This window comes from Alexandromys fortis, unplaced genomic scaffold (genome assembly GCF_014885135.2).
Source record: "Alexandromys fortis isolate MF-2015 unplaced genomic scaffold, M_Fortis_MF-2015_v1.1 scaffold_44, whole genome shotgun sequence".
NCBI lineage: Eukaryota > Metazoa > Chordata > Mammalia > Rodentia > Cricetidae > Alexandromys > Alexandromys fortis.
The window spans coordinates 9166112-9189668 of record NW_026067921.1 but is presented as its reverse complement, the minus strand read 5'-3'; the positions used below and the strand labels follow the sequence as shown (position 1 = coordinate 9189668).

Sequence of the window (23557 nt, the reverse complement as noted above, 5' to 3'; positions counted from 1 at the left end):
GGCCATTGTGGCTACTCTTTGTGAGCAGGAAGAGAAACTAATCAAGAGGGCTGGCATGAGTCAAACCATGCGGGGCTTCTGCAGTGTGGAGTTTGCACAAGCAGCTGGGTGTAGAGGCACACACACCTGTAATCACAGTAAGCAAAGGAGAATTTGCAGAGGTGACAGAGTGCCTTATTAACTGCCCAGGTTTATGATCGATCCTAACTTGTCGCACACTAGAGAATTCTTTCTGAGGGCTGGACTGTAGTATCATCATATCTAAAAGGCAACTCAGAAAAGTTGAATGGCCATTTGTGTCATGTTGCGTGTCAGAAACTGTTTCTGATTCTCTTCAACCCAGAACAAGAGCTCTTGATCATGTTGCTTTTCAGGAAATGAAAAAAAAAAAAGTTAAGAAGGGCCTAGGGAGGTGGCTCCGTCAGCAAAGTGCTTACCATACAAGCATGAGGAGCTGAGTTTGACCTCTAGGACCCAGTTAAGAAGCTGGTGTGGTGGCCTGCATTTATAATCCCAGTACAGAAAGGCCCCTGGGGCCTGCTGGCCAGGTAGCCTAGTCCAGTTGCTACTCTTCCACATATGAGGAACACACATGTGTACACTGTGATTGGACATATACATGCACAGTTTCCAGTATCAGTTTCAGAGGACTTCATATTTTGTTTTTTTAGATTTATACATGTTTTGCCGCATGTATGTAAGTGTACCATATGTGCCTGGAGCCTACAAAAGTTACAAGATGCTGTTGGAGCCCCTGGACCTAGAGTTAGAGATGGTTGTGAGCCGCCATGGGGTACTGGAGACAATGGTAGACCCTCTGGAAGAGTAATAAGTGCTCTTAACTGCTGAGCCATCTCTCTCACCCACCCCCAGGGAACTTCATTTTAATCAAAATTGAATTATTTTCTCTAAGGCAGTGGATATGGATAGAAGCAGAGTCACATGATCTGTAGAGATAATTGCTACCTTAAGAATAGAGTTTGAGACACAGCCTAGAGTCACCTAGAAGGGAGTCTCATTGAGTTCAGACTGGCTTATGGGCAAGTCTGTTAACTGAGGACCCAGTTCTTATGGCAGTACTATTCCCTGGACAGGTGGTCCTGGACTGCGTTAGAAAGCACTTAAAGCCGGGCAGTGGTGGTGCACGCGTTTAATCCCAGCACTTGGGAGGCAGAGGCAGGCGGATCTCTGTGAGTTCGAGGTCAGCCTGGTCTACAAGAGCTAGTTCCAGGACAGGAACCAAAAACTACTGAGAAACCCTGTCTCGAAAATTCAAAAAAAAAAAAAAAAAGAATAGAGTTTGATGAATTGTCTGTTGTAGAATATAAAATCTCAAATCTTGGACAATAACCCGACACTGGAATATAGGAAAGAATCATGGTAAAAGCAAACAATGCCCACCTTTGTCAGACATTGCTACAGTTTTAACGTGTTCACTTCGGGCTTTTTGGCTTTTTGAGATAGGGTTTCTCTGTGTGACAGTCCTAGCTGTCCTCTCTGTAGACCAGGCTGGCCTCAAACACACAGAGATCTGCCCATCTCTGCCTTCCAAGTGCTGGGATTAAAGGCGTGCACCACCACCACCCAGCTCACTTCTGGCTTTTAAAAGACTATGTCGGTGCGTGTTTGCATGCCACAGTGCATGTGTAATCACTGTTGGAATCAAATCTCCTTCTACCATGTGGGTCCTAGAGATGGAATTCTGTTTGTTGAACTTGGCAGTAATCATCTTTACCCACTCAGCCCTCTTACTGGGTCATCAGATTGGTTTTTTGTTTTGTTTTGTTGTTGATGTTGTTTGGTTTTGTTTTTTCCAGACAGTTTCTTTGTAGCCCTGGTGTCCTGGAACTCAGAGAGCTGCCCCTCTCTGTCTCCCCCAGATACTAGGATTAAAGGCGTGCGCCACCATGCCAGGATGGCTTATTTAGGAGTAAGCATTATGGATGCAGTTGAAACTTCTGGTGCTCTCCCAACCCATTTGTTTGAGACAGTGTTTTGCCATCTAACCCAGGATGGTCACCTTGCCTCAGCTTCTAAATATTGGGGTTAGAGGTGCGCAGAATCATGTCCTGCTAGTGTACCTCCTCTTAACCTTGTTCTCCTTCCTTCTGACGAGGTCACAACTATTCTGCATTTCACCTTTAGTCTCTTGACTTTCTTTACACTTTTGCTATACGTGCATGTATCATTAAATAATAGTTGGCATTGTTTTGCATGCTTTAAATTTTATATTCATAAAAGATAAAATAAATTTTATATTCATGATACTACTTTGAACTTTTGTTTCTGTTTAGCATTTTATGTTTAACATTAATTTTCTATAAAATTTTTTTTAAAAACTATTTAAAGCTAGGAATGGTGAAAGGCAGAGGCAGGCAGATCTCTGAGTTCCAGGTCAGCTTGATCTACATAGGGAGTTCCAAGCCATCCAGGACTACATGATGAGATCCTTTCTCAAAACTGTATAAACACACAAAAAGTTCATTGTTACATATGTGTAGGGCTTCTACATGGGCTCCAGGGATCAGAACCCAAGTCATGCTTATACTTCACGTGACTTTATTTGTTGACTCAAATCAGTAGCTCTCCTTTAAAGAGAGAGAGAGAGAGAGAGAGAGAGAGAGAGAGAGAGAGAGAGAGAGAGAGAGAGAGAGAGATACTGTGTATGTGTGTGTAGGCCAGAGGTACAGGAGTTTGTGAAACGTGAGTGCCATGACATACACGGAGTTCAGAGAACAAACTGGAACTGGTGCTTTCCTTCTACCTTTACATGGGCTCCAGAGATGAGCACCTCTACCCACCCTACCCACTGAGCCTTCTGGCTGTCCTAGACCAGACTGGCCTCGACCTGCCTGTTTCTGCCTCCCAAATGCTGGGATTAAAGATCTGCACTACTACTGCCCGCTGGGCTTTTTCTTTTTTTAATTATTAACATATATATATCCATTGTACAAATTGATGAGTTTCATAATGACATTTATTAGTATTTTTATGAGATTTGGTTATATTGATAAAGTTGCTGTTGGATTTATTATCAGATGTTTCACCATTTGTAGATATTTGTCTCAGACCTGGAATTACATAGTTAAAATTTAATTCTCCTTGTCTTTGATAGCCTACCCTTCTCACCCTTGTCTTCTGACATAGAGTCTTTGCAGTTCAGTTATGTGCACTTGTCTATCCAGGAGCTGTCCCTCACTTTTAATAACTCAAGCTTTATAGTAATATGTGATAGAATCAGTACCTGTTTAGTATCTTCTAAATTGTTTTGCCTACTCTTAGCCCTTGTATTTACATTTAAATAAGTGGATTAGTTTATCAACTTCTAAAAACACTCTCTGGAATTTATATTTGCATTTGTAATGGACCAAATCAAAGCCCCTCAGGCTTGCTGACTGAGGATTCAAGTTCTGTGAGAGGTGCTTTCCAGAAAGGTGGAGTGCACACCCACACTGCTCAGTCTCACACACCTCAGAATAAGAGCAGATGGTAGGGGCACACATCTTTAATTCCAGCACTCAGGAAGCAGAGGCAGCCAGATCTCTGAGTTCAAGGCCAGCCTGGTCAACAGAGCTAGTTCCAGGACAGCTAGGGCTACACAGAGAAGTCCTTTTTCAAAACAAACAAACAAACAATAATTAATTAATTAAAAAAAAGAGTTCCAAACAGATGTTGGTGAATCTAGCTAATGACAAACCTGCTGAGGTATTTAATGGTTTGTGTGTGTGTATAATTTTGCTTGTTGTTTATTTGGTTTAGCTTGATGTAATTTTTTTTTTTGAGATAGGGTTTCTCTGTGTAGCCCTGGCTGTCCTGGAACTCACAAAGATCTGCCTACCTCTGCCTCCTAAATGCTGGGATTAAAGATATGTGTCACCACTGCCTGACTTTAAGGGTATTAATATTGACATTTGCAAATTACTTTGAAATGCAAAAAAACATGGATTTACATAGAGAATAGATATGTATGGTAAAATGTTAAAAATTCTTTAAGCTTTCTTAATACATTAAAAATTTTTATGATAAAATAGCAATACAGTGAGAAAACCAACCTAATATTTTAAAATGGTCAAAGGATTTGAAGAGAAATTTCTCATGAAAAGGTGTTCAATGTCATAGAAAACACAATGAGATGATATGTGCCTAAGAGGGTAGCTGTTAACCAAAGTTACAAGAGATAACTATAATATATTGGCAAGACTGTGGAACAGTTGGGTCCTTTGTACATCACATGGTAATATAAAATAAAGCCACTATAGAAGAAATTTGGAGTTTCCTCCAAGAGGTTAAAAGATAGAAGAAGTAGGCCTCTGGCTCATATGGCAGTTGTAAGTAAGCCAATGAACTGGATCCCAAAGAGATATTGATTGCTATACACAGTGGCCAGTATGGGAAGACGACCTAGATGTCTTTCTGTGGATGAAAGGCCCGAGGAGATAAACACATATAGTCATACCCTCAGCCTTCACAATGGGAAATCTTGCCATATGTGACAACATAGGTCAACCTTAAAGATGTACTAGCTAACAGTAATAGGCAACTCACAGAAGGACAGATACTGTATAATTCCACTTATGTAAGGGATTGAAATAGGCAAATTCATAGAAACAATACAATAGAATGGTTGCCAGGGCTGAGAGAAAGGAGGTGTGAGAAATTGCTCTTCAGGAGATCGTTTCTGGGCTGGAGATGGAGCTTAGTGTTAAAGCCACAAGTAGTAGAGCCAGAATGCTTGACTAGCCTGCACCAGAGCTGGAGGAATCCGGGGAGGGGAAAGGAAATGTGGAAGGAGGGAGAGAAGGCTTGCCTGGAGGCAGACTAAGTGGGAAGGTAGCAGGAACCTGGCCGTAAGTGCAGGAGTTCAAGGTCATCCTCAGTCGGGGACTCTAAGGTCACCTGTCCTACTGGAAATTGTCTCTAAAATCTGAAAGGATGAGAGGGAGGGATGATTTCAGTATGTAAGATGATAAACTCTAGAAATCTATACATTGTGAGTGTAGTTAATAATACTGTTTTGCACACAGTTTTATTCAATGACAGATCTTCTATTAAAATATTGCCACGGTTTTACAATAAAATGGGGGGTGGGCACAATTTCCCCCTTATAGTTAGCTGGGTACAATGGTAATGGAATGCCTGCAATTCCAGCACTTTTGGGAGCTGAGGTAGGAGGGTCACTTGGGGTTCCAGGCTAGTCTGGGTTACATAGTAAGACCCGGAAAAAGAAAGAAAGAAAATTCCCTACCATATGTTTATAATAGAAAGCGAGCGGTCATCTGGCTTTTGCTTGCTCTGGGGTTGTTTAGAGGGTGCCATTTCATCAAGACTATGCTAGTACTGAGTAGCCTGCAGACAGAAGCCTGTCTAGATTTACAGAAAGGCTTACTGTAGTTCGCCCATTTAGAATACACATGCAAATTTAATTGTTAGCAGTTGAATTTTCATCTTTTGTAGGGCGGACAAGAAAGGATAAAGGTGAAATTTTGTCTTTGATATGTTGAAACTCCTAGGTGTCTAGACTGCAATTGTGGTTTCTTAGAATTGCCCTTGGTTTATCCCTCACCCTCACCCCAAGGCCTTTGTGCAGCAGGTGCAGGGCAGCTAGCCCAGCCTTTATTAACATTCTCTTGTTGGAGTAAAGAAGTGTTGTCTCCTTGGCCAGGATCCTTTGATCATCTGGACCTTATGGCTGCTGTCTTCGTTCCCTGGCATAGTTTCCAGCCTAGTTAGTATTCTTTCAGATGGCCTGTATAGGTGGGAGTGTGCCTGTTCACTCGCAGTTCTCCCAGTTCCATAACTTGGCAGAGTCTTGGAGCAGTCGAGGGAGCTAGAGATGCAGTTTCAGTGTAGATAGGCCTTTCTCTCAATGCTGCAGTATTTCCTGGTGCCTTTGAGAACACTGTCCTAATAGTGTGGGCATGCTGGCAAAATAAAGCAACAGCATTGTATAGAATTCAAGATGGTGTGTGGCAGGAAGGTATAAACCATTTTGCTTCTTAAAAGACTTATTGTAAATTTAAATGGTTTGTGAGACAATATATTGAAGAACATTGATAATACAGAAACATTCTATTTTCACCGAGTGTGTTGTTTTCTGTCTTGTGCCCTTGCAGGCTCCTGCCTAATCTCAGCACATACTTATTATTTCAGGTCCTGTGGGAATGGCTGCTGCTGCTGCTGTGGCAACCGGGAAAAAACGGAAACGTCCTCATGTGTTTGAGTCTAATCCGTCTATCCGGAAGAGACAGCAGACACGTTTGCTTCGGTGAGGGTTGTGCTACCTCATCTTGCTGTTCCTCATAGTCTTCCTGTGTGGATGGCAGGACAAGAACATTTTTTACTAGGTTCCTCGTTAGACTTAGAATCATTCCCATTAAATTAAGTGGATGAAAATCTAGAAAATAAGACATAATGGATGTATAACATTTGCTGGCTATGGTAGTATACGCCTTTAATCCCAGGGAGATAGAGGCAGTTGGATTTCTGTGAGTTCGAGGCCAGCCTGGTCTGCATAGTAAGTTTCAGGTCAAGCAGAACTACATAGTGAGACCTGTCTCAAAATAAGGACGGAAAGAAAATGTCTATTGTCACATTAATCCATCCAGAGGAAGTTTGTGTGTCTGCTGCGTGCCAGGTGGAGAGTAACACTGAGCAACAAAGGCCCTTAAAGAATTTATATGAAGGAGAAAGAAAACAAACATACACTGTATTAAATCAGAGAGAGTGCTGTGGGGAAAAAAGAGCAAGTGTATCAGGAAGTCAAAGAACATAGTTGTTTCTCTATTCTGAGAATGCTCTGGGAAATCCTTTGGATGAGGCAACTTTTGCACAGAGCTGGAAGGAACTAACAGAGTGACTATGTTTAAGTCCTAGGAAGAGCATTGCAGGCAGAGGGAGTATTAAGAGCCAATGTAGTTATTTTATTGTTTGTTTGTTTTTGGAGACAGGCTCTCACTAAGTAGCTCTGGCTGTCCTGAAACTCACTCTGTAGACCAAGGCTGTCCTTGAACGCAGAGATCCACCTGCCTCTGCCTTGCATTAAATCCCTGCACTACCAAACCTCTGTCAAGGCAGTTATTTTTTAAAAACTGCCAGGGAAGGTATGAGAGGAGTGATTAGAAGAATAAAGGAAAGCCCAGCCCATCAGGAGGCTGGCCAGCCTCTGTGACGGTTCATGCTTACAGGTCCAGCCCTGGGGATGAGGGCTGAGGTTGGAGGATTGCCAACGGATTCAAGGCATGGTTAGCACACACCTATAATCCTTGCACTCAAGAGACTGAGGTAGGCAGGTCATGATCTTTGAGCTAGCCTGGGCTACATTCCAAGTTCTTACCTCAAGGGAAAGTAGAGAAAGAACTGGAGGCAGTCACTATCAATCATTCATTTAAGAAATGATGCCTGAGTTTCTGTTTGGTATTGTGAAATGTAGGATCCTGAGTCACCGGATAATCCCTGTAAGATAGTGGAGAAGTGTGGTATTCTGTTCATTTATTGCTCCTACCCTGAATTCTCACTGTATCAGGGATTGTTTCTGTGACTGTAGTTATCTCAGATGGTCAACTAGTCCAAAAATATTAAATGGAAGGTTCTAAAATAAGTAATAAGTTTTAAATAATTTTATTAAACATTGTTATAATTTGAATATTTTTAAGATTTTAGTTTAATTATTTTATGTGTAAGAGTGTTTGCCTGTGTGTATGTTTGCCCAGTATAAGTGGCTGGTGCCCACAGAGATCAGAAGAGGGGTCTGTGTGCCTACATCGGTTTATGTGTGCTTTAGGAGACCAGAGGCATTGAATTCCCTGAAGCTGAAGTTACATATAGTTGTGAGGTACCTAACAGGTGTACTAGGATTCAAACTCGGGTCCTCTGAAAAAGCAGTAAGTACTCTTAACCACTGAGCCATCTCTTTAGCTTCTGTTTCAGCTGTTTCTATGATTAGTTATTACTCATCTTTTACTGTACTTAGCTTATAAATTAAACTTTATCATTGGTCTGTATGTACAGGATAAAAACACAATATGCAAAGGGTTTGATTCTATCTCAATTTACAGGTAGGTATCCAGTGGTATCTGCTTTGGAGCAGACCCCACAGATAGTGGGGAACTGCAGGGATTCTCATTTCATCCTCCTGTGGAAAGCACTGTGGGTTTGTGTTCTAGTTTCTTTTCTGTAGCTGTGGTAAGTACTCTGATGACAAGCAGTGGAGGGTCATAGGTCATCAGTGAGGGAAGTCAGAGCAGGAACTTGTAGTAGAAACCAGAAATACTGCCAGCTTGCTCCCTTACAGGCTTTATAGGCTTTGTTTTGTATTGTTGGTATTTGTTTTTATTTTTATTATTCTTCGCTATGTGGGAAGCCACCATGTAGACCAGGTTGGCCTTGAATTTACGAGGATGCCTGCCTTGGTTTCCCATGTGCTGGGATTAAAAGCATGCACCACCACACCACTTGTACTTTAAGTGCTTTCTTTTTTTGCTGGGGGGGGGGGGGCGGTGTTCGAGACAGGGTTTCTCTGTAGCCTTGGAGCCTATCCTGGAACTAGCTCTTGTAGACCAGGCTGGCCTCAAACTCATAAAGATCCTCCTGCCTCTGCCTCCCGAGTGCTGGGATTAAACGCGTGCACCACCACTGCCCGGCTTTAAGTGCTTTCTAACGCAGTCCAGGACCACCTGTCCAGGGAATAGTGCTGCCATAAGAACTGGGTCCTCAGTTAACAGACTTGCCCATAAGCCAGTCTGAACTCAATGAGACTCCCTTCTAGGTGACTCTAGGCTGTGTCACGTTGACAGTAAAACTAACTAGGACAGTGTGTCTGTGTCACAATAAAATATAAAGCTGTGGCTAGGCATTGTGGTGCCCACCTGCAAACCTGACCTGGAGGATGGAGGCAGAGGATCAGGAGTTTCTTTGGATAAAATATATCAGTGTGAAATGGATAATGACTGTATCAGTAAAAAATTGTCATTTGGACCACCTTTATTAATTATAGAGATAACAAAATAAGTCAGGGAGTGACATCTCAACAGTCATACTTAAAATTGTAAATAAATTGATGTTGAAGCTTAGCTGGGTGTATTGGTTATACCTTTGATTGGAGCACTTGGTAGGCAGAGGCAGGCAGATCTCTGAGTTTGAGGCCAGCCTGGTCTGCATATCGAGTTCTAGGACAACCAGAGCTATGTAGAGACCTTGCCTCAAGAAAAAAAGATGAGCCAGATGGTGGTGGTGCAGGCCTTTAATCCCAGCAGAGGCAGGCAGATCTCTGTGAGTTTGAGGCCAACCTGTTCTACAGAGGGAGTTCCAAGACAGGCACCAAAGCTATAGAGAAATCCTGTTTTAAAAAAAGAAAAGAAGGGGCTGGAGCGATGGCTCAGAGGTTAGGAGCACTGACTGCTCTTCCAGAGGTTCTGAGTTCAATTCCCAGCATCCACATGGTGGCTCACAACCATCTTTAATGAGATCTGATGCCCTCTTCTGGCCAGCAAGCATACAGTCAGACAGAATACTGGATACATAATAAATAAATAAATCTTTAAAAAAAAAAAAAAAAAGAAAAAGAAAGGGGCTGGAGAGATGGCTCAGTGGTTAAGAGCACTGCCTGCTCTTCTAGAGGTCCTGAGTTCAATTCCCAGCAACCACATGGTGGCTCTCAACCATCTGTAATGAGATCTGGCGCCCTCTTCTGGCGTGCGGGCATACATGGAGGCAGAATGTTGTATACATAATAAATAAATAATAAATCTTTAAAAAAAAAAAAGGAAAAAAGATGTAACTTACTGCATTAAAAGTTGTCATGTCTGTGTCTTGAGGCATAAGCCCAGTACATCCATCCGTATGTGGTAGGTTAAGAGAGTATGTGCAGTTTCTCTGACAGAATCCGTACTTCACTCTCCTTTCCTTTCTCAAATTTCATAACATATCCGATCAGAATTGTCTCAAATCATAGCAAGTTTAGTCTGTTCCATCACGGTATTTTCTATCATCCTGTAACCTTTTATTTGTATTCTCTTCAGGAAGCTGAGAGCCACGTTAGATGAATATACTACTCGAGTGGGACAGCAAGCTATCGTTCTCTGTATCTCACCCTCCAAACCCAACCCCGTCTTTAAGGTGTTTGGAGCGGCACCTCTGGAGAACGTGGTAAGTCAGATCTCAGCTGTGTTCCCAGAAGCCCTTTGCTTTGTGTAGATTTTTCTCTTTTTATTCCTCTTTCCAGTTCAGTGCTCAATATTTTCTCCCACCTCTCTAGGGATGGAAGGTGGCGACTGGTTTTTAAACTACTTTATGTAGTAATATGATATTATGCTCTTTGGACTGATTTGGGAGCCCACCATCCAGCGCCCAAATGAATCACCCCCGGAATCTTATTCTTATTTATAAACACCTGGCCTTAGCTTGCCTTGTTTCTTGCCTGCTTTGCTTTTTTCTTTCTTTGTTGGTTTTTCGAGACAGGGTCTCTCTGTAGCTTTGGAGCCTGTCCTGGAACTAGCTCTTGTAGACCAGGCTGGCCTCGAACTCACAAAGATTCGCCTGTCTCTGCCTCCCCGAGTGCTGGGATTAAAGGCATGCGCCACCATCGCCTGGCCTCCCGTTTTCTTAATACCGTAACTCTTACTCTGTGGATTGCTGGGTAGCTGGCCCCTGATATCCTCCTCCTTCTCGGGCCACTACTCAGAATCCCTTTCTAGTTTTCTTCTTCTATATATTCTTTCTGCCTGCTAGCCCCGTCTATCCTTTCTCCTGCCTCATTATTGGCCATTCAGACCATCAGTTGTTCAAGACAGGCAAAGTATCACAGCTTCCCAGAGTTAAACAAATATAAATAAAAGTAACACACCTTAAAATAGTGTTTCCCACAACTTTGTGCAGGTTGAAACCAAAAAGATCAGCACCTTGGTGATAGTCGGAAAGATACCTTATTGCTTGTGTTCATTTGTCAATCAAGAACAGAGCAGATGGGGGCTGGAGAAATGGCTCAGTGGTTAAGAGCACTTGCTGTTCTTCCAAAGGTCCTGAGTTCAATTCCCAGCAACCACATGGTGGCTCACAACCATCTGTAATGAGATCTGGCGCCCTCCTCTGGTGTGCGGGCATACATGGAGGCAGAACGTTGTATACATAATAAATAAACAAATCTTTAAAAAAAGAGCTAGTTCCAGGACAGGCTCCAAAACCACAGAGAAAACCCTGTCTTGAAAAACCAAAAAAAAAAAAAAAAAAAAAAAAAAAAAAAAAGAGCAGATGGTAGAACCTTGAACCTAGTTTGATGCTTGACTTGACCAGAGCTGTTTTATGCCTTGTGTACATAGAATGATGATTTTTATAAAAAATGTTCATTGCTGTTTCTTATTGCTAACTCAAGGTATTGTACCCCACCAGAAGCAGTGAACAAAAGGACAATATTTGATTTCTTATGAAACCAGTACAGGACTGAGGAGGTAGCCCAGTTGGGAGAGCCCTTGCCTAATATGCCTGAGGTCTTAGTTTCCATCCTAAGCACTTTACCTCCTGCCATGGTACAAGTAGTCTCACATCCAGGAAGTGTGGAAACACAAGAGGGTCAGGTATTCAAGGTCATTTGTTCTTGGCTACAATATTCATATCTGAAACAAAACACTAGATGATTCCAGGATAATGATTTTATGAGTTAAACTGGAAGCGTATTATTAATCACATATTTGGGTATATCTTTTAAAAATATCTTTTGCTTTTTTCAAAAAAGTTGGTTTAGTTGGGCATGGTGACACATGCCTTTATTCCCAGCAGGAGAGGCAGATAGATCTTTGTGGGTTCAAGACCAGCTTGGTCTACATAATTTTACTCTTGCGTTTTGTTGTTGTTTTTGTTGTGTGTGTGTGTGTGTGTGTGTGTGTGTGTGTGTGGCTGGTAGGTGCATGCCTCGTGCATGTGTGCTCTTGGAGGCCCAATGAAGGCATGAGGTCCCCTGGCACTAGAGTTACAGATAGTTGTAAGCCACCATGTGATGTGGGTGCTGGAGGTTGAACACAGGTCATCTAGAAGAACAGCCAGCATTCTTAACCACTGAGCCATCTTTCCACACCCCCTAATTTAAGCAAGGAAGAAAGGAAATATTTTCCACTTGCATTTTCCCTCGATGTCCTGTATGTACAATGAGGACAAGAGTTCCTTCTTCCCTGGGAACAGACGTGAATCTGTCTGCCAACATAAACTCCTAAAGGGGAGTGGTGTGAGAGCGCTGGGCCTAGGCGGTGATGCAGCTGAATTGCTGGGACTGTGTGGACCATGGACTTTCTTGAGCTTTTTAGAAATAGCCTAAAATATTTTCTTGAATAACATAATAAAAACTTCTCAAGAACTCCCGGGCTTCTGAAGGTAGAACTCTTTAGTCAGAGCCAGGCGCCTGGAGTATTTAGCTGAGCCCACTGAGGACAAGCTACTCAATCAGAAAGGGCTGAGGTAGCTCTGGAATGATCACCAGCTGCCTACCTTTATTTCCTTCCTCTTCCTGATAGGTAAGTGGACTATGTCCTTCATTTGGTTATATAGGTTTTAGAAAGTGGTTTCACTTATAAAATGTAGAAAAATGTTTTAAAAGTATAGCTGGGGAGATTGCTCCTTTGGTGAATCACTTTAGCATGCAAGCCTTATTTGAATCCTCAGAATTCAAGCTGGGTGTGGTAGCCTGCGTCTGTGATCCCCTGCTCCTGCAGAGAGATAAGAGACTGAGACTGCTGAGTCCTGACCTGTGTGTGGACCCACACTCACATATAAGTGCTTTAATTTTCAAGTCTTGACACCAGATATCTGTGCTACTGATACAGCTCCATGGATAAAGGCTCTTGCTGACAAGCCCAATGACTTGAGTTCAGTACCTGGAATCCACATGGTGGAGGGGGGAAATCCGTTTCTACATGCTGTCCTCTGACCTTCACACACAGTGCCACAGCACGTGCATATAGAGAGGCAGGAGAAAATAAGTACAAAATCTTGTTGTAAAACAAACGAACCTAGGAGTCCAGAGTTGGTGGGGGAGCTGGAGCAGGCTCCTGGTCATCCAGAGTCCAGTGTGAGGCCTGCTCCTTGCTCTTGCAGCTCTCAGTCACACACCCCAGATACTTGCAGTCTCAGTGGCTTCTGTGTACAGTTTAAAAAGATCTTTATAGAGCTTTCCAAAGACTACTCCTGTCCAGAGTGCTTCAGAAATACAGAAGAATCACAGTGTATTCTTCAAGGTTATTTATTTGCAACCCGACTAAAGGCCAGTTTCTAAATTTTCAACAGTAAATCCGTACAAAATTGTAATGATTTGTATAAACACCCTAAACCTAACCTTCCATCCCTGGTATTCATGAGAATATGTGGTAATGTACCTTCCTGTGTATCTGAATACATGAAATATTTCATGATACGTGTTAAAAACGACTGCTCAGCAGATCATGTAGTCATTGTGCACACTGTATTCTGGGAACAATACTATAAATGACACATAATAATTTGAGACCAGAAATTTAAAGCAGGAAGGTAAAGACAGGAACACTTGAGAAGGTCTTTCAGAACATATGTGGAAATTGAGTTGGACTTTGAAAAATAGGCAATATTTGGATAAGAAGTAGAAAAGAACTTGCTAGAAGCAAAAACTAGTGAGGAGGCTGGCCAGCAGTTTTAGATGCACTGAGATTTTAGAGGACTGGAAGATGAGGTTTGTGAGTAGGAGGTAGGGATACATCTCAGAATTGAGCAATCAGATGGAATTGAAACACTGGCTTTATGATTCTCAGAAATCTACTTTACCAAGCAAGCTTAGATGGGAGTGCTATGTACACCTGGAATTGTTTTGTTGCAAATTACTCTAAAACGTACTCCATTGGCATTTTTAAATGAGCATTGTTAAGTTTAGCAAAATACCAGAATATGGCTTTTCCTGATCCATAAAATTGGCTGAAATTAGCAGGCAGTGATGGTGCACGTCTTTAATCCCAGCACTTGGGAGGCAGAGGCGAGTGGATCCCTGTGAGTTCAAGGCCAGCCTACAGAGGGAGTTCGAGGATAGCCAGGGCTACACAGAGAAATCCTATCTCAACCTCCCCCATCCAAAAGACTGAAACTATTTGATACTGACTAATGTAATAATAACTCAGTATTTTCTCATCTTTAAATGCCAGGTATTGCCAGCACAATCAAAGGTGTTTTTATACCATTTTCATTCCTCCTATGGGCCTGCACGCATAAATTCAATTTGATACACTAAATTTAAAAAGTCCAGACTTGGAAGAGTCAGACTTTATTCCATGCCCCAATCCCCTTTTGGATTAGAAGCCTATATATTGCCAGTGCATATGCCATAATAAACATACTGATGATGCATTTGAAACTTTTTTGTTTTAGTATAAAACTGAATTAGTTGGGTTATAATTTTTTTGGTGTGTATGTGTTTTGGTTTTGTTTTTGTTTTTTGAGGCAGGGTTTCTCGGTTTCTCTGTGTAGCCCTAGCTGTCTGGAACTTGCTCTGTAGACCAGGCTAGCCTCAAACTCACCTGCCTCTGCCTCCCAAATGCTGGGATTAAAGGTGTGCACCACCATTAGCCAGCATGCCTCCTTTTCTTGCTCATAATAGAAGGATGTGCACTGCACTCTGCACTGTCTCTGCAGGAGGATCTGCTGTCTTGAGATAACCGTTTACTACACTGGTGAAGAATAGAGTCAGGGAACAACACTGATTCAGAACTGCACTGACACGCAGTGAGGCACATGGCTTTGGAGTTCACCACTGTCTCCGGGGAGTACCTGAAGGGAGGAGAGGTTGACCAATGGGGCTCCCTAGCCTCAGGCCTTACTAGTAATGGTACTTTTGGCACTGAAATGTATTATCCATCTCTTGCTTTGTCTGATTCTTTTCAGTCCAGCCTCTTAAGCACTTAGATCTCCTGTCCATGTGGTACCTGGCATTCTTAAACAATAGAAGCAGTTTCAAATACATTAGAGTTTAGAGGCGTAAGTTCTCAGATCTTGAAAATGATTTTGACAGTGAACTGTCATATTTGATGTGACCTGTACAACTGGCCTGGGAAATGCAGAGTAATGAATATTATTTACATTGTACCTGGAACAAGTGATGGATCTCTGTGGATTGAGAAACCATGACTTTTAAGTTCTACAGAACTTTTCTACTGGCTCTTTCCTATTGTTGTAAACCTAAAATTTCATCATCTTTTTATTTGATTCTGTTCAGTAGTGTCTTTGGGGCCAATGGGTATTTTCACCTTCTACTTGGAGGAGTGTTTGTTCTTGGGGCTCTGCGGTGGCTAAGGGACACCAGCCCAACCACCTTCTTGTTGCTTAGCACCAGCCCTCCCTGGCTGTTGAGCATCTTGTTTATTTCTGCTCCTAATTCCCTGCAGGTGCGAAAGTACAAGAGCATGATCCTGGAAGACTTGGAGTCTGCTCTGGCAGAACACGCCCCTGCGCCACAGGAGGTTAATTCAGAGCTGCCACCTCTCACCATAGACGGGATTCCTGTCTCTGTGGACAAAATGACCCAGGTACAGGGCGGGAAGTGAGGAGGAGATGCAAAGACAAGAGATGCAGTCGTGGGCGGGCCTCTTTTCACTTTTCTAGCTTTGTCTTGGGTAGTGTGGTCACACACAGACATACACATTAGAATGTGTGGCAGCCTTGGAGAAGACAGAGTCCCAGGGGGCGCCTCCTGACCGAGCACATACATGCCCTCTCCTCTCTGCTGACCACCCTCTCTGGGGTCTCTGTGCTAGGGAAGGAAGCTTTCTGCTTGGGAATGGTTTGACCTGGAAACTCTTAGACAGTTCAGGTGTCAAGGGAGATGAGTGTAAGAGGCTGGGCTGCACCTTCACCCTCCAAACAGGCTTTTGAGGCAGGGTCCCTCTATGTAGCCCTGACTACTGGAACTTGCTATGGAGACCTTGCTGACCTCAAATTCAAAGCAGCTGTCTCAAGTGCTGGGACTAATGGCATGTGCCACCACACTTGACTTTTTCACTAACTTTTGGTTTTGGTCTGTTTCTCCATGTACAATTTTAGAGCAATAACTTTAATTTTTTACTGCTGTTCAGTTCAGATGTCCAGCACCTAAAATCTCAGGCCATCTGAACAATAGTACCTGTTTAGGAAATGACTTAAGACTATTGGAACAAAACTGAGTTCAGTAATGTCGTGGTCAGCTGGTTCCGTGAATAGGTCTGAACTTGGGTAACATTGCATTTTATAAATAGAAAGCTGAGACCCTGTCTAAAGAAAATAATATTAAACCTGAACTGTGACCTTTCTGTGGACATGAAGAGTATTTCAGTAATGGCTTAGAAAGAAAGGCATATTCCTAGGTTTTCATAGTTGGTGTTACATTCTTTTGCTGGTTCCATTGTGCATGGTTACCTTTAAGAATCTGCTCTCTCAGCCATGAAATACATGTAAAACCAGCTTTTCTCTGGTGTAGGATACTAGTGTAGAACCCTTTCTGCGTGGGTTTTTCTCCCTTACTGCCGTGTTTGATGTGTTAGTTGAAATAGTCCAAGGTTTTGATGGTAATGAACATGCCTAAGTGCTGATTTTCATAAAGAACATTTAATATCACAGAAGTTAGAGCAAACAGCTACTGCTTGAAAGGAAAACATTGGAACCTCAGTGTGCTCCATTCCGTGCCACACACTCGGTAGATAGATCATGGCACAGTGACAGAGCCAAGGAAAGATGGTGCTTTGTCGTAAGCCTGCGTGTTCACTCCGTGCACTCCTGCTGTCCCTCTCGCTACAGACGACGACAGGAAACGAACATAACAGATAGCTGGGGGCCTCGACAGTCTAAAGGAGCTGGGGAGTCCACATGGTGGACAGAGAGAACTGACCTCCAGAGTTGTCTTCTGCCCCTACAGTGAATAAACAGTAATTACAGTGAGGAGGAATAAGTAGGGTGATAAAAGACCAATCCTAATTGGATGGAAATCTCTTAAGTATTCAGAAACTGGCATTTTCTTCCTCTACCTTTTATTGCTTTCCTTTCCTCATATACATTCATCTTAAGCTGAGCCAAATATCTCTCAATTTTAAATGATCTAAAAGCCTTTCCCTTTTAATAGTAGTAATGAAAGAGTGTTTAATTTCAAACCAAGCCTGAATAGATAGACAAGAGCCATGTTTGGGAAAAGTACTTCTACGTACTGCCCCTGAGAATGTAAGCTGGCAGGAACAGAGTAGTGCAGAATGAAGTTTAAAGTGTGCGTGTCCAGGATTGGACAGATGGCTCAGCATTTAATCTGAATTTGCTTCTCAGCTCCTGTGTTGGGTAGCTTGCAACTGCCTATAACTGCAGTTCCAGCAGACCTGACAGCTCGTGCATGTAATTGAAAATAAAAATATAAATAATCTTTAAAAGGTATATGGTTTGCTCTCTAGTAAAGCTGGGGTGATTGTTTACTGTTTGTGGCAGCATTGTTTACATTAGGAAAGTTTGAGAATATATAACTTAACTAGTGGGTTAAATTATAATAGGAATGCCAACTGCTTACACGGGAGGAGGCATGCCATGACGCAAAGATGACGGTTCTATACTGGTCAGTGACCTAGTAGGTACGAAAAAGAGTGCTCTGTATTTGGAGTAGAGTAGTACCTGGGATGTATAACAAGCAACTTGTAAAACTGCATTTCTCATGTACTTAATTATAAGAGGTTAGGTTATTGTTTTTTTCACTTCTTTTCAAAGGGTAGACTTTTGTTTTTTTAATTCAGAGAACACAAAGTTAGAGTTGGTTGACCTTATTTTCTAAAACATATATACAAAACATGCCCAGGTGTGTGCACTAAAGTTTATAAGAATGTACCTCAAACTATAGTGATTATTTACTATTGCATGATGACATCATGAATGATTTTCATTATCTTTGTAGATAGATAAACACCAATTATTTTGTGATTTTTTTCCCTTATGGATTGTTTTTATAATCACAAATCAATTTTTTTTGTTTTCATCATAAGCTTGAATTTTTTTTTAGGGTGCAAGTTTGATAATGTTTCTGCTCTGTTTTAACCAAAGAACACTTTTCTTCTTTATATTGGAACAAAAAATGGCAAGAATTCTTTTTACCAGCTTGGATTTCTTTAGAGCTACCAAGTGTTGGAAGGCACACTATTAAATTATTCATTTATTTTGTGTGTGTGTGTGTGTGTGTGTGAGAGAGAGAGAGAGAGAGAGAGAGAGAGAGAGAGAGAGAGAGAGAGAGAGAGAGAACTATAGGCAAGAAAGCAGAATTCATATATGACTATAGCCAAAAAATAAAAATACAAGTATGGCCTGGATTTCAGACTCTGTGGGTAATTTATGACTTCCTTAAATTGGTTTGTGTTTTGTTTTGAGATATGGCCTCATTATATAGCTCTGGGCCTGCCTCTGCCTCCCAAGTGTTGGAATTAAAGGTATGTGCCACCATAACCAGAATGTCTTGAACTTTTTGAGTTCAAACAGTTCTGCCTCCATCTGCCAGGTAACAGAGAGTCTAGTTGTGTGTTGCTGCGTATGCCTTGTTTTTCAGGAACTTGGAGTGTTGTGTTAATAAATTGTTGTAGGTGTGTCAGTCAGACCAGGGTCCAGAGAGTGGGCTTCATCTATGCTCAGACATTGCCCTGCATCTTGTCAGATGCCTGCTGTGGTTGGAACGAGGCCTGGGGCCTAGCTCCAGCTGATGCTAGCCAATGCTGCTAGTTCTCAGCTGCATTCGGAGCCTGAGAATTACATTGTTTCCTGAAGGGTTTTTATCACTTAAAACAGTCTTCTTGGTGGTTGGGGGGAAGGGAATGACACAGCCTTTGACCCCAGCACTTGGGAGAAGGGAAGTGGATCTCTTAATTTGAGGATAGCCTGGTCTACACAGTGAGTTCCAAGCTAACCAGAGCTCTGTAGTGCGCTAGGGGAGAGGAGAGAAAGAGACAGTTCCCTGTGCCCCAGGTGAGTACGAAAGGGCTCTTAGTCTGTAGAGTTTAGACATTTTTGAGAGAGCTGTTTGAAAAGATAGAGGTAAAGAGTGTATTATAGGTGGAATTATAGAAAACTCCTCATCCCTGGAAAGCCTGCAGTATCACTGGTTCATTCTCCTCCTCTTTCCCTTGGCTCTCCTGCCCCTTGAACTTGCTGTCTTCCTCTATCCTCACTGGGCCATCTTCCTTGCATTAGTAAGTAGTCCCTGGGAGTGGTGATGCAACCGGGCAGTAATTCACGAGTTTCAGGAAAGCCTTCGAAATAGTCCACTCTGCAGCTGCTTCATTAGGAAGACGCTCACAAACTCTGCTCATTTTCCTTAGAGAACTGTCAGTCTATTGTCAGTCTGGGTTTTTTGAAGGTTTTTTGTTTGTTTGTTTGTTTGTTTGTTTCCATGAAACGTAGGTCGGGTCTTTCCTACACAAAGAGCAGAAAACATTATGTTACATAAAGTAAGGGAAATAAGCAGAAGATCTCACAAAAGTGAGTGTTCTCCAATAGGTAAAGCCATGGAGATAAAAAGTAAAGGTTACCAGGGACCGGGGAAATCCAAATGCAGTTGAAGTTTTAACATAGTTTCTATTGTGATGATGATGAAAGTAATTCTGGAAATAGTGATGAGATCACACATGGTGAGTGCTCAAATGTCCTTGAATTGTGCATGTCAGCGCAGTGGATTTCGTGTTGTAAAGGATTTAAAGGAGAGGAAGGGGCAGCTGGACTAGGCTGTGTTCTAGTTTGGTGGTCTTCAAGGATGGCTTCACACTCCAGGCCAGCTAAGTGAATCTTTGTGGATTTATTTATTTATTTATTTATTTATTTATTTATTTATTTATTTATCTTTCCTTNTATTTATCTTTCCTAAACAGGGTTTCCCTGTAGCTTTGGAGCCTGTCCTGGAACTCACTCTGTAGACCAGGCTGGCCTCAAACTCACACTCACATAGCCTGCCTCAACCTCCCAAGTGCTGGGATTAAAAGTGCACACCGCCACCCGGCTAGCTGTAGTTTTAAACCCTCAGATTTTGTATTATCCACTGTTATAAACAGTAGTTCCAAACTGCCTCTCCATTAAAAGCAGACTTCCTTTTTTGTGGGTAGGGTGTCATATAACTCAGGCAGGTTGACTTTGAACTCCTGGTTCTCCTGTCTCTGACTCCCAAATACTTGGTTTACAGACATATGCTGCCACACTCAGTGAGGTTTTCCTGCTGTCTGAAGTTTTCAGAGTATGAATGTGTAATATGCCATGCTTTGTAAAATAATTAGGTAGAGGGGATATAGCTTGATGATAGATATATGCCTAACATGCACCATACCCTAGCTCATGCTTCAGTGCCACTGGAAGGAAGGAAGAAGGAAGGAAGGGAGGAGGGAAACATCTTCCTTTGTGGCCTTCACCTGGCTAGAGAGATTGTATAAGGGCTTGTCACACAAGTATGAGGTCCTAAATTCAAATAGCCAGAATGTGCGTGCGTGCGTGCGTGCGTGCGTGCGTGCGTGCGTGCGTGTGTGTGTGTGTGTGTGTGTGTGTGTGTGTGTGTCTGTATGATAGGCAGATTAGAATTAGAAGATAATGCCAGGCAGTGGTGGTACACGCCTTTAATCCCAGCACTCCGGAGGCAGAGGCAGGTGAATCCCTGTGAGTTCGAGTACAGCCTGGTCTATAAGAGCTAATCCAACTAGGACTGTTAACACGGGGAAACCCTGTCTCGAAGGGCAAAAAAAAAGAGATAACAAAAATATATGGTGTAGGCCAGCAAGTTAGTTCAGCAGTTAAAGGGACTTGCCTCAAGCCTGGCAGTGGTGGTCACACCTTTAATCCCAGCACTTGGAAGGCAGAGGCAGGTGGATCTCTGTGAGTGTGAGTTCCTGTGAGTTCAAGACCAGCCTGGTCTACAGAGTAAGTTTCAGGATACCAGAGCTGTTATACAGAGAAACCCTGTCTCAAAAAAGCAGAAAAGGGCGGGGGGGGGGGGGGGGGGGGGGGGCACTTGTCTCTAAGCCTAAGAACCAAAATTCAATACTGGAGACCCACATGGTAGAAAGTGAAACTGACTCTTAAAAGTTGTCCTCATGCCATGGCATGCATGGCAGACCAATAAAAAAAATCAAAAAAATCAACAATAACTTTTTAGACGTTAAGCAGAGAAGCATAAGGTATATCAAGAATATTAATAAGGAAAGGGATAATGACCGTGTAAATTATACATTTAGGATACTGTAAGACCAAGGAAATACTTGCAGCTTATATGGTAAAAGAATTAATATGCAGAACAGATTAACGCTTCAGATTAATAAGAAAAAATTTGGAAAATATGCTAATTATTATAAATAGCTAATGAAAAGTATGGGAAAGTTTGACAAAAGAGATGACTCAATTGTTAAGAGCATTTGTTGATCTTGCAGGGGACCTGGGATGAATTCCCGGCACCTACATGACAGCCCACAACCTTCTGTAACTCCTGTTCTGGGGATACAGTATCTTTTCTGACCAATATGGGCATCAGGCATGCATGTGGTACACAGTCATACTTGCAGGGAAAACACTTGGACATATCAAATAAAATAACAAGCACGTGTGAACGAGTGGGTGCTATGACGGTGGGTGGGAGCAGGACAGATGGTGTCTGTCAGTGTTGGGTGCAGTTTCACTTTCCAGAGTTTCTTCTTAAGAACACACATACACAATAGACTTAGTGGTGCATGCCTTTAACCCGTTACTCTAGAGGCAGAGGCTGAAAGATCTCCAAGTTTGAGGAGGAAGAAGAATTGGATGGGAGGGTCAGGGAAGGAGCAGGAGGCAGTGGTGGCACAAAACTCCCTAGATAACTTAAATGCCTATCAATAGAAGAGTGGTTCAATAACATGAGAAACAGATATTAGCAACTGTTAGAGAAAAGAAATGAGCTGTTCATACAAAGAAGATTCATACAGCAAAATGTTAAGTGAAAAAGCACATCCTAAGTTTTGGACGAGACAACACTTTCTCGTCCAAAGAATTTGTAGAATTTGGTCTACAGGGAAAGCTATTCTTCAGTCAAGGCTTCCAGGCGGGGCACTGAATTGGCAGGTTAAGCTGGCCTGTTATTTTAGTGTGTGGTTTACAAAAAGAATACAACTACCACAAGCCAGCAGAGACTGACCAATCTGAGAGGAAGAAAGGTGGCATTTGAAGGCAGCACTTAAGAGTTTCCTGGGCAGTGAGAATGGGAAGCAGAAGTTTGACTTTCTGACCAAGTCTTTGAATGAGTGTCTCTATTTGCCCAGCCATGACTTCACTCATTCTGAGTCAACACTTTCACACTGGCTCTTCCCATGCTTCCTCTGTTTTGAGTGAGGAGAGAATGAGATAGAGAAAACCTAGTGTTCCAAAGATGCCAGTGTTTGTGTTGGCAGCTATATTTCTCTTTAGGATTAGCCACTTTATCATCTCTGATCAGAGTTGGTAGTGCAGATAATCCAGATAGTGAGCAAGAAAATCATTGGGCTTTAGTTCTCTAATGCCCTTGAAATACACATTTTGTTATAAACTGGTCTGTCAACTTTGAATTCCTCATTTCAAATTAAAATAACAACATCTGGTTGGGAAGGTGTGTCTCTGGATAAAAGGCTTGTCTCACAAGTGTGGGGACCTGATCAAATACCCAGACTGACATAAAGTCAGGCATGCGTAATACATGTCTGCAATCCCACCTCTTACAGAAAGATTGGAGGCAGAGACTGGAGAATCCCAGGAGCTCACAGGCCAACTTGGCTGGTGAGCACAGTGGTGAGCAAGAATGAGAGAGACCTTTTTTCAAGTAGTAGAAAGTGGGGACCTTCATCCAAGGTTATACTTTGTCCTCCACACAAATGCCATAGCATGAATCATACACACACAGAAGACAAAAGTCTCCAGTTGAACTGGGTGGTGGCACATGCTTTTAATCCCAGCACTTGGGAGGCAGAGGCAGGTGAATCTCTGTGAGTTGAGGCCAGCCTGGTCTACAAGAGCTAGTTTCAGGACAACTAGGACTATACAGAGAAACCCTTAAAAAAAAAAAAAAAAACTCCAGTCTCCAGTTTACCTTCTCTACCACATCACGATTTTCTTGACGACTATAGAAATCTTCCTTTTCTTCGTAGTTACACAGTTATCCTCAGTGTCCATAGAGGACTCATTATACATACCCTTACAGAAAATGGTACATAGTGTTTGTATGAAATCTATCTGAATCTTTCCATATACTTTAAGTCATCTCTACATTATCTATAATATCATCTAATAGAATATAAATGCCATATAAGTAATTGTTAAGACTGTATTGTTGACCGTGGTTTCTGTCCCGCCTGGTCCTGCAGCCATTCAGTCCCAAAGAAAACACACAGAGGCCTACATTAATTATAAACTGGTTGGCCTGTTAGCTCAGACTTCTTATTAACTCTTATAACTTTTATTAGCCCATAAGTCTTGTCTGTGTTAGCCACATGCCTTGGTACCTTTATCAATGAGGCATTCTCATCTTGCTTCCTCTGTCGCAGACACACCCTCTCCTCTTCCCAGGAGTCTCCTGTTCTCGTTGCCTGCCTCTACT

At 42.3% G+C, this 23557-nt stretch overlaps 1 protein-coding gene across 9 annotated transcripts in view; it reads left to right on the top strand.

The window, feature by feature from the left end:
* Nrf1 (nuclear respiratory factor 1) overlaps window positions 1-23557 on the top strand; it is a 105286-nt gene that overhangs the window by 45838 nt on the left and 35891 nt on the right. For all 9 annotated transcript variants that reach the window (XM_050141503.1, XM_050141501.1, XM_050141500.1 and 6 more), the window contains 3 exons: window positions 6151-6265; window positions 10017-10143; window positions 15384-15524. In XM_050141503.1, coding sequence (XP_049997460.1) covers window positions 6151-6265; window positions 10017-10143; window positions 15384-15524 — 383 coding nt within the window. The remainder of the gene's footprint in view (window positions 1-6150; window positions 6266-10016; window positions 10144-15383; window positions 15525-23557) is intronic.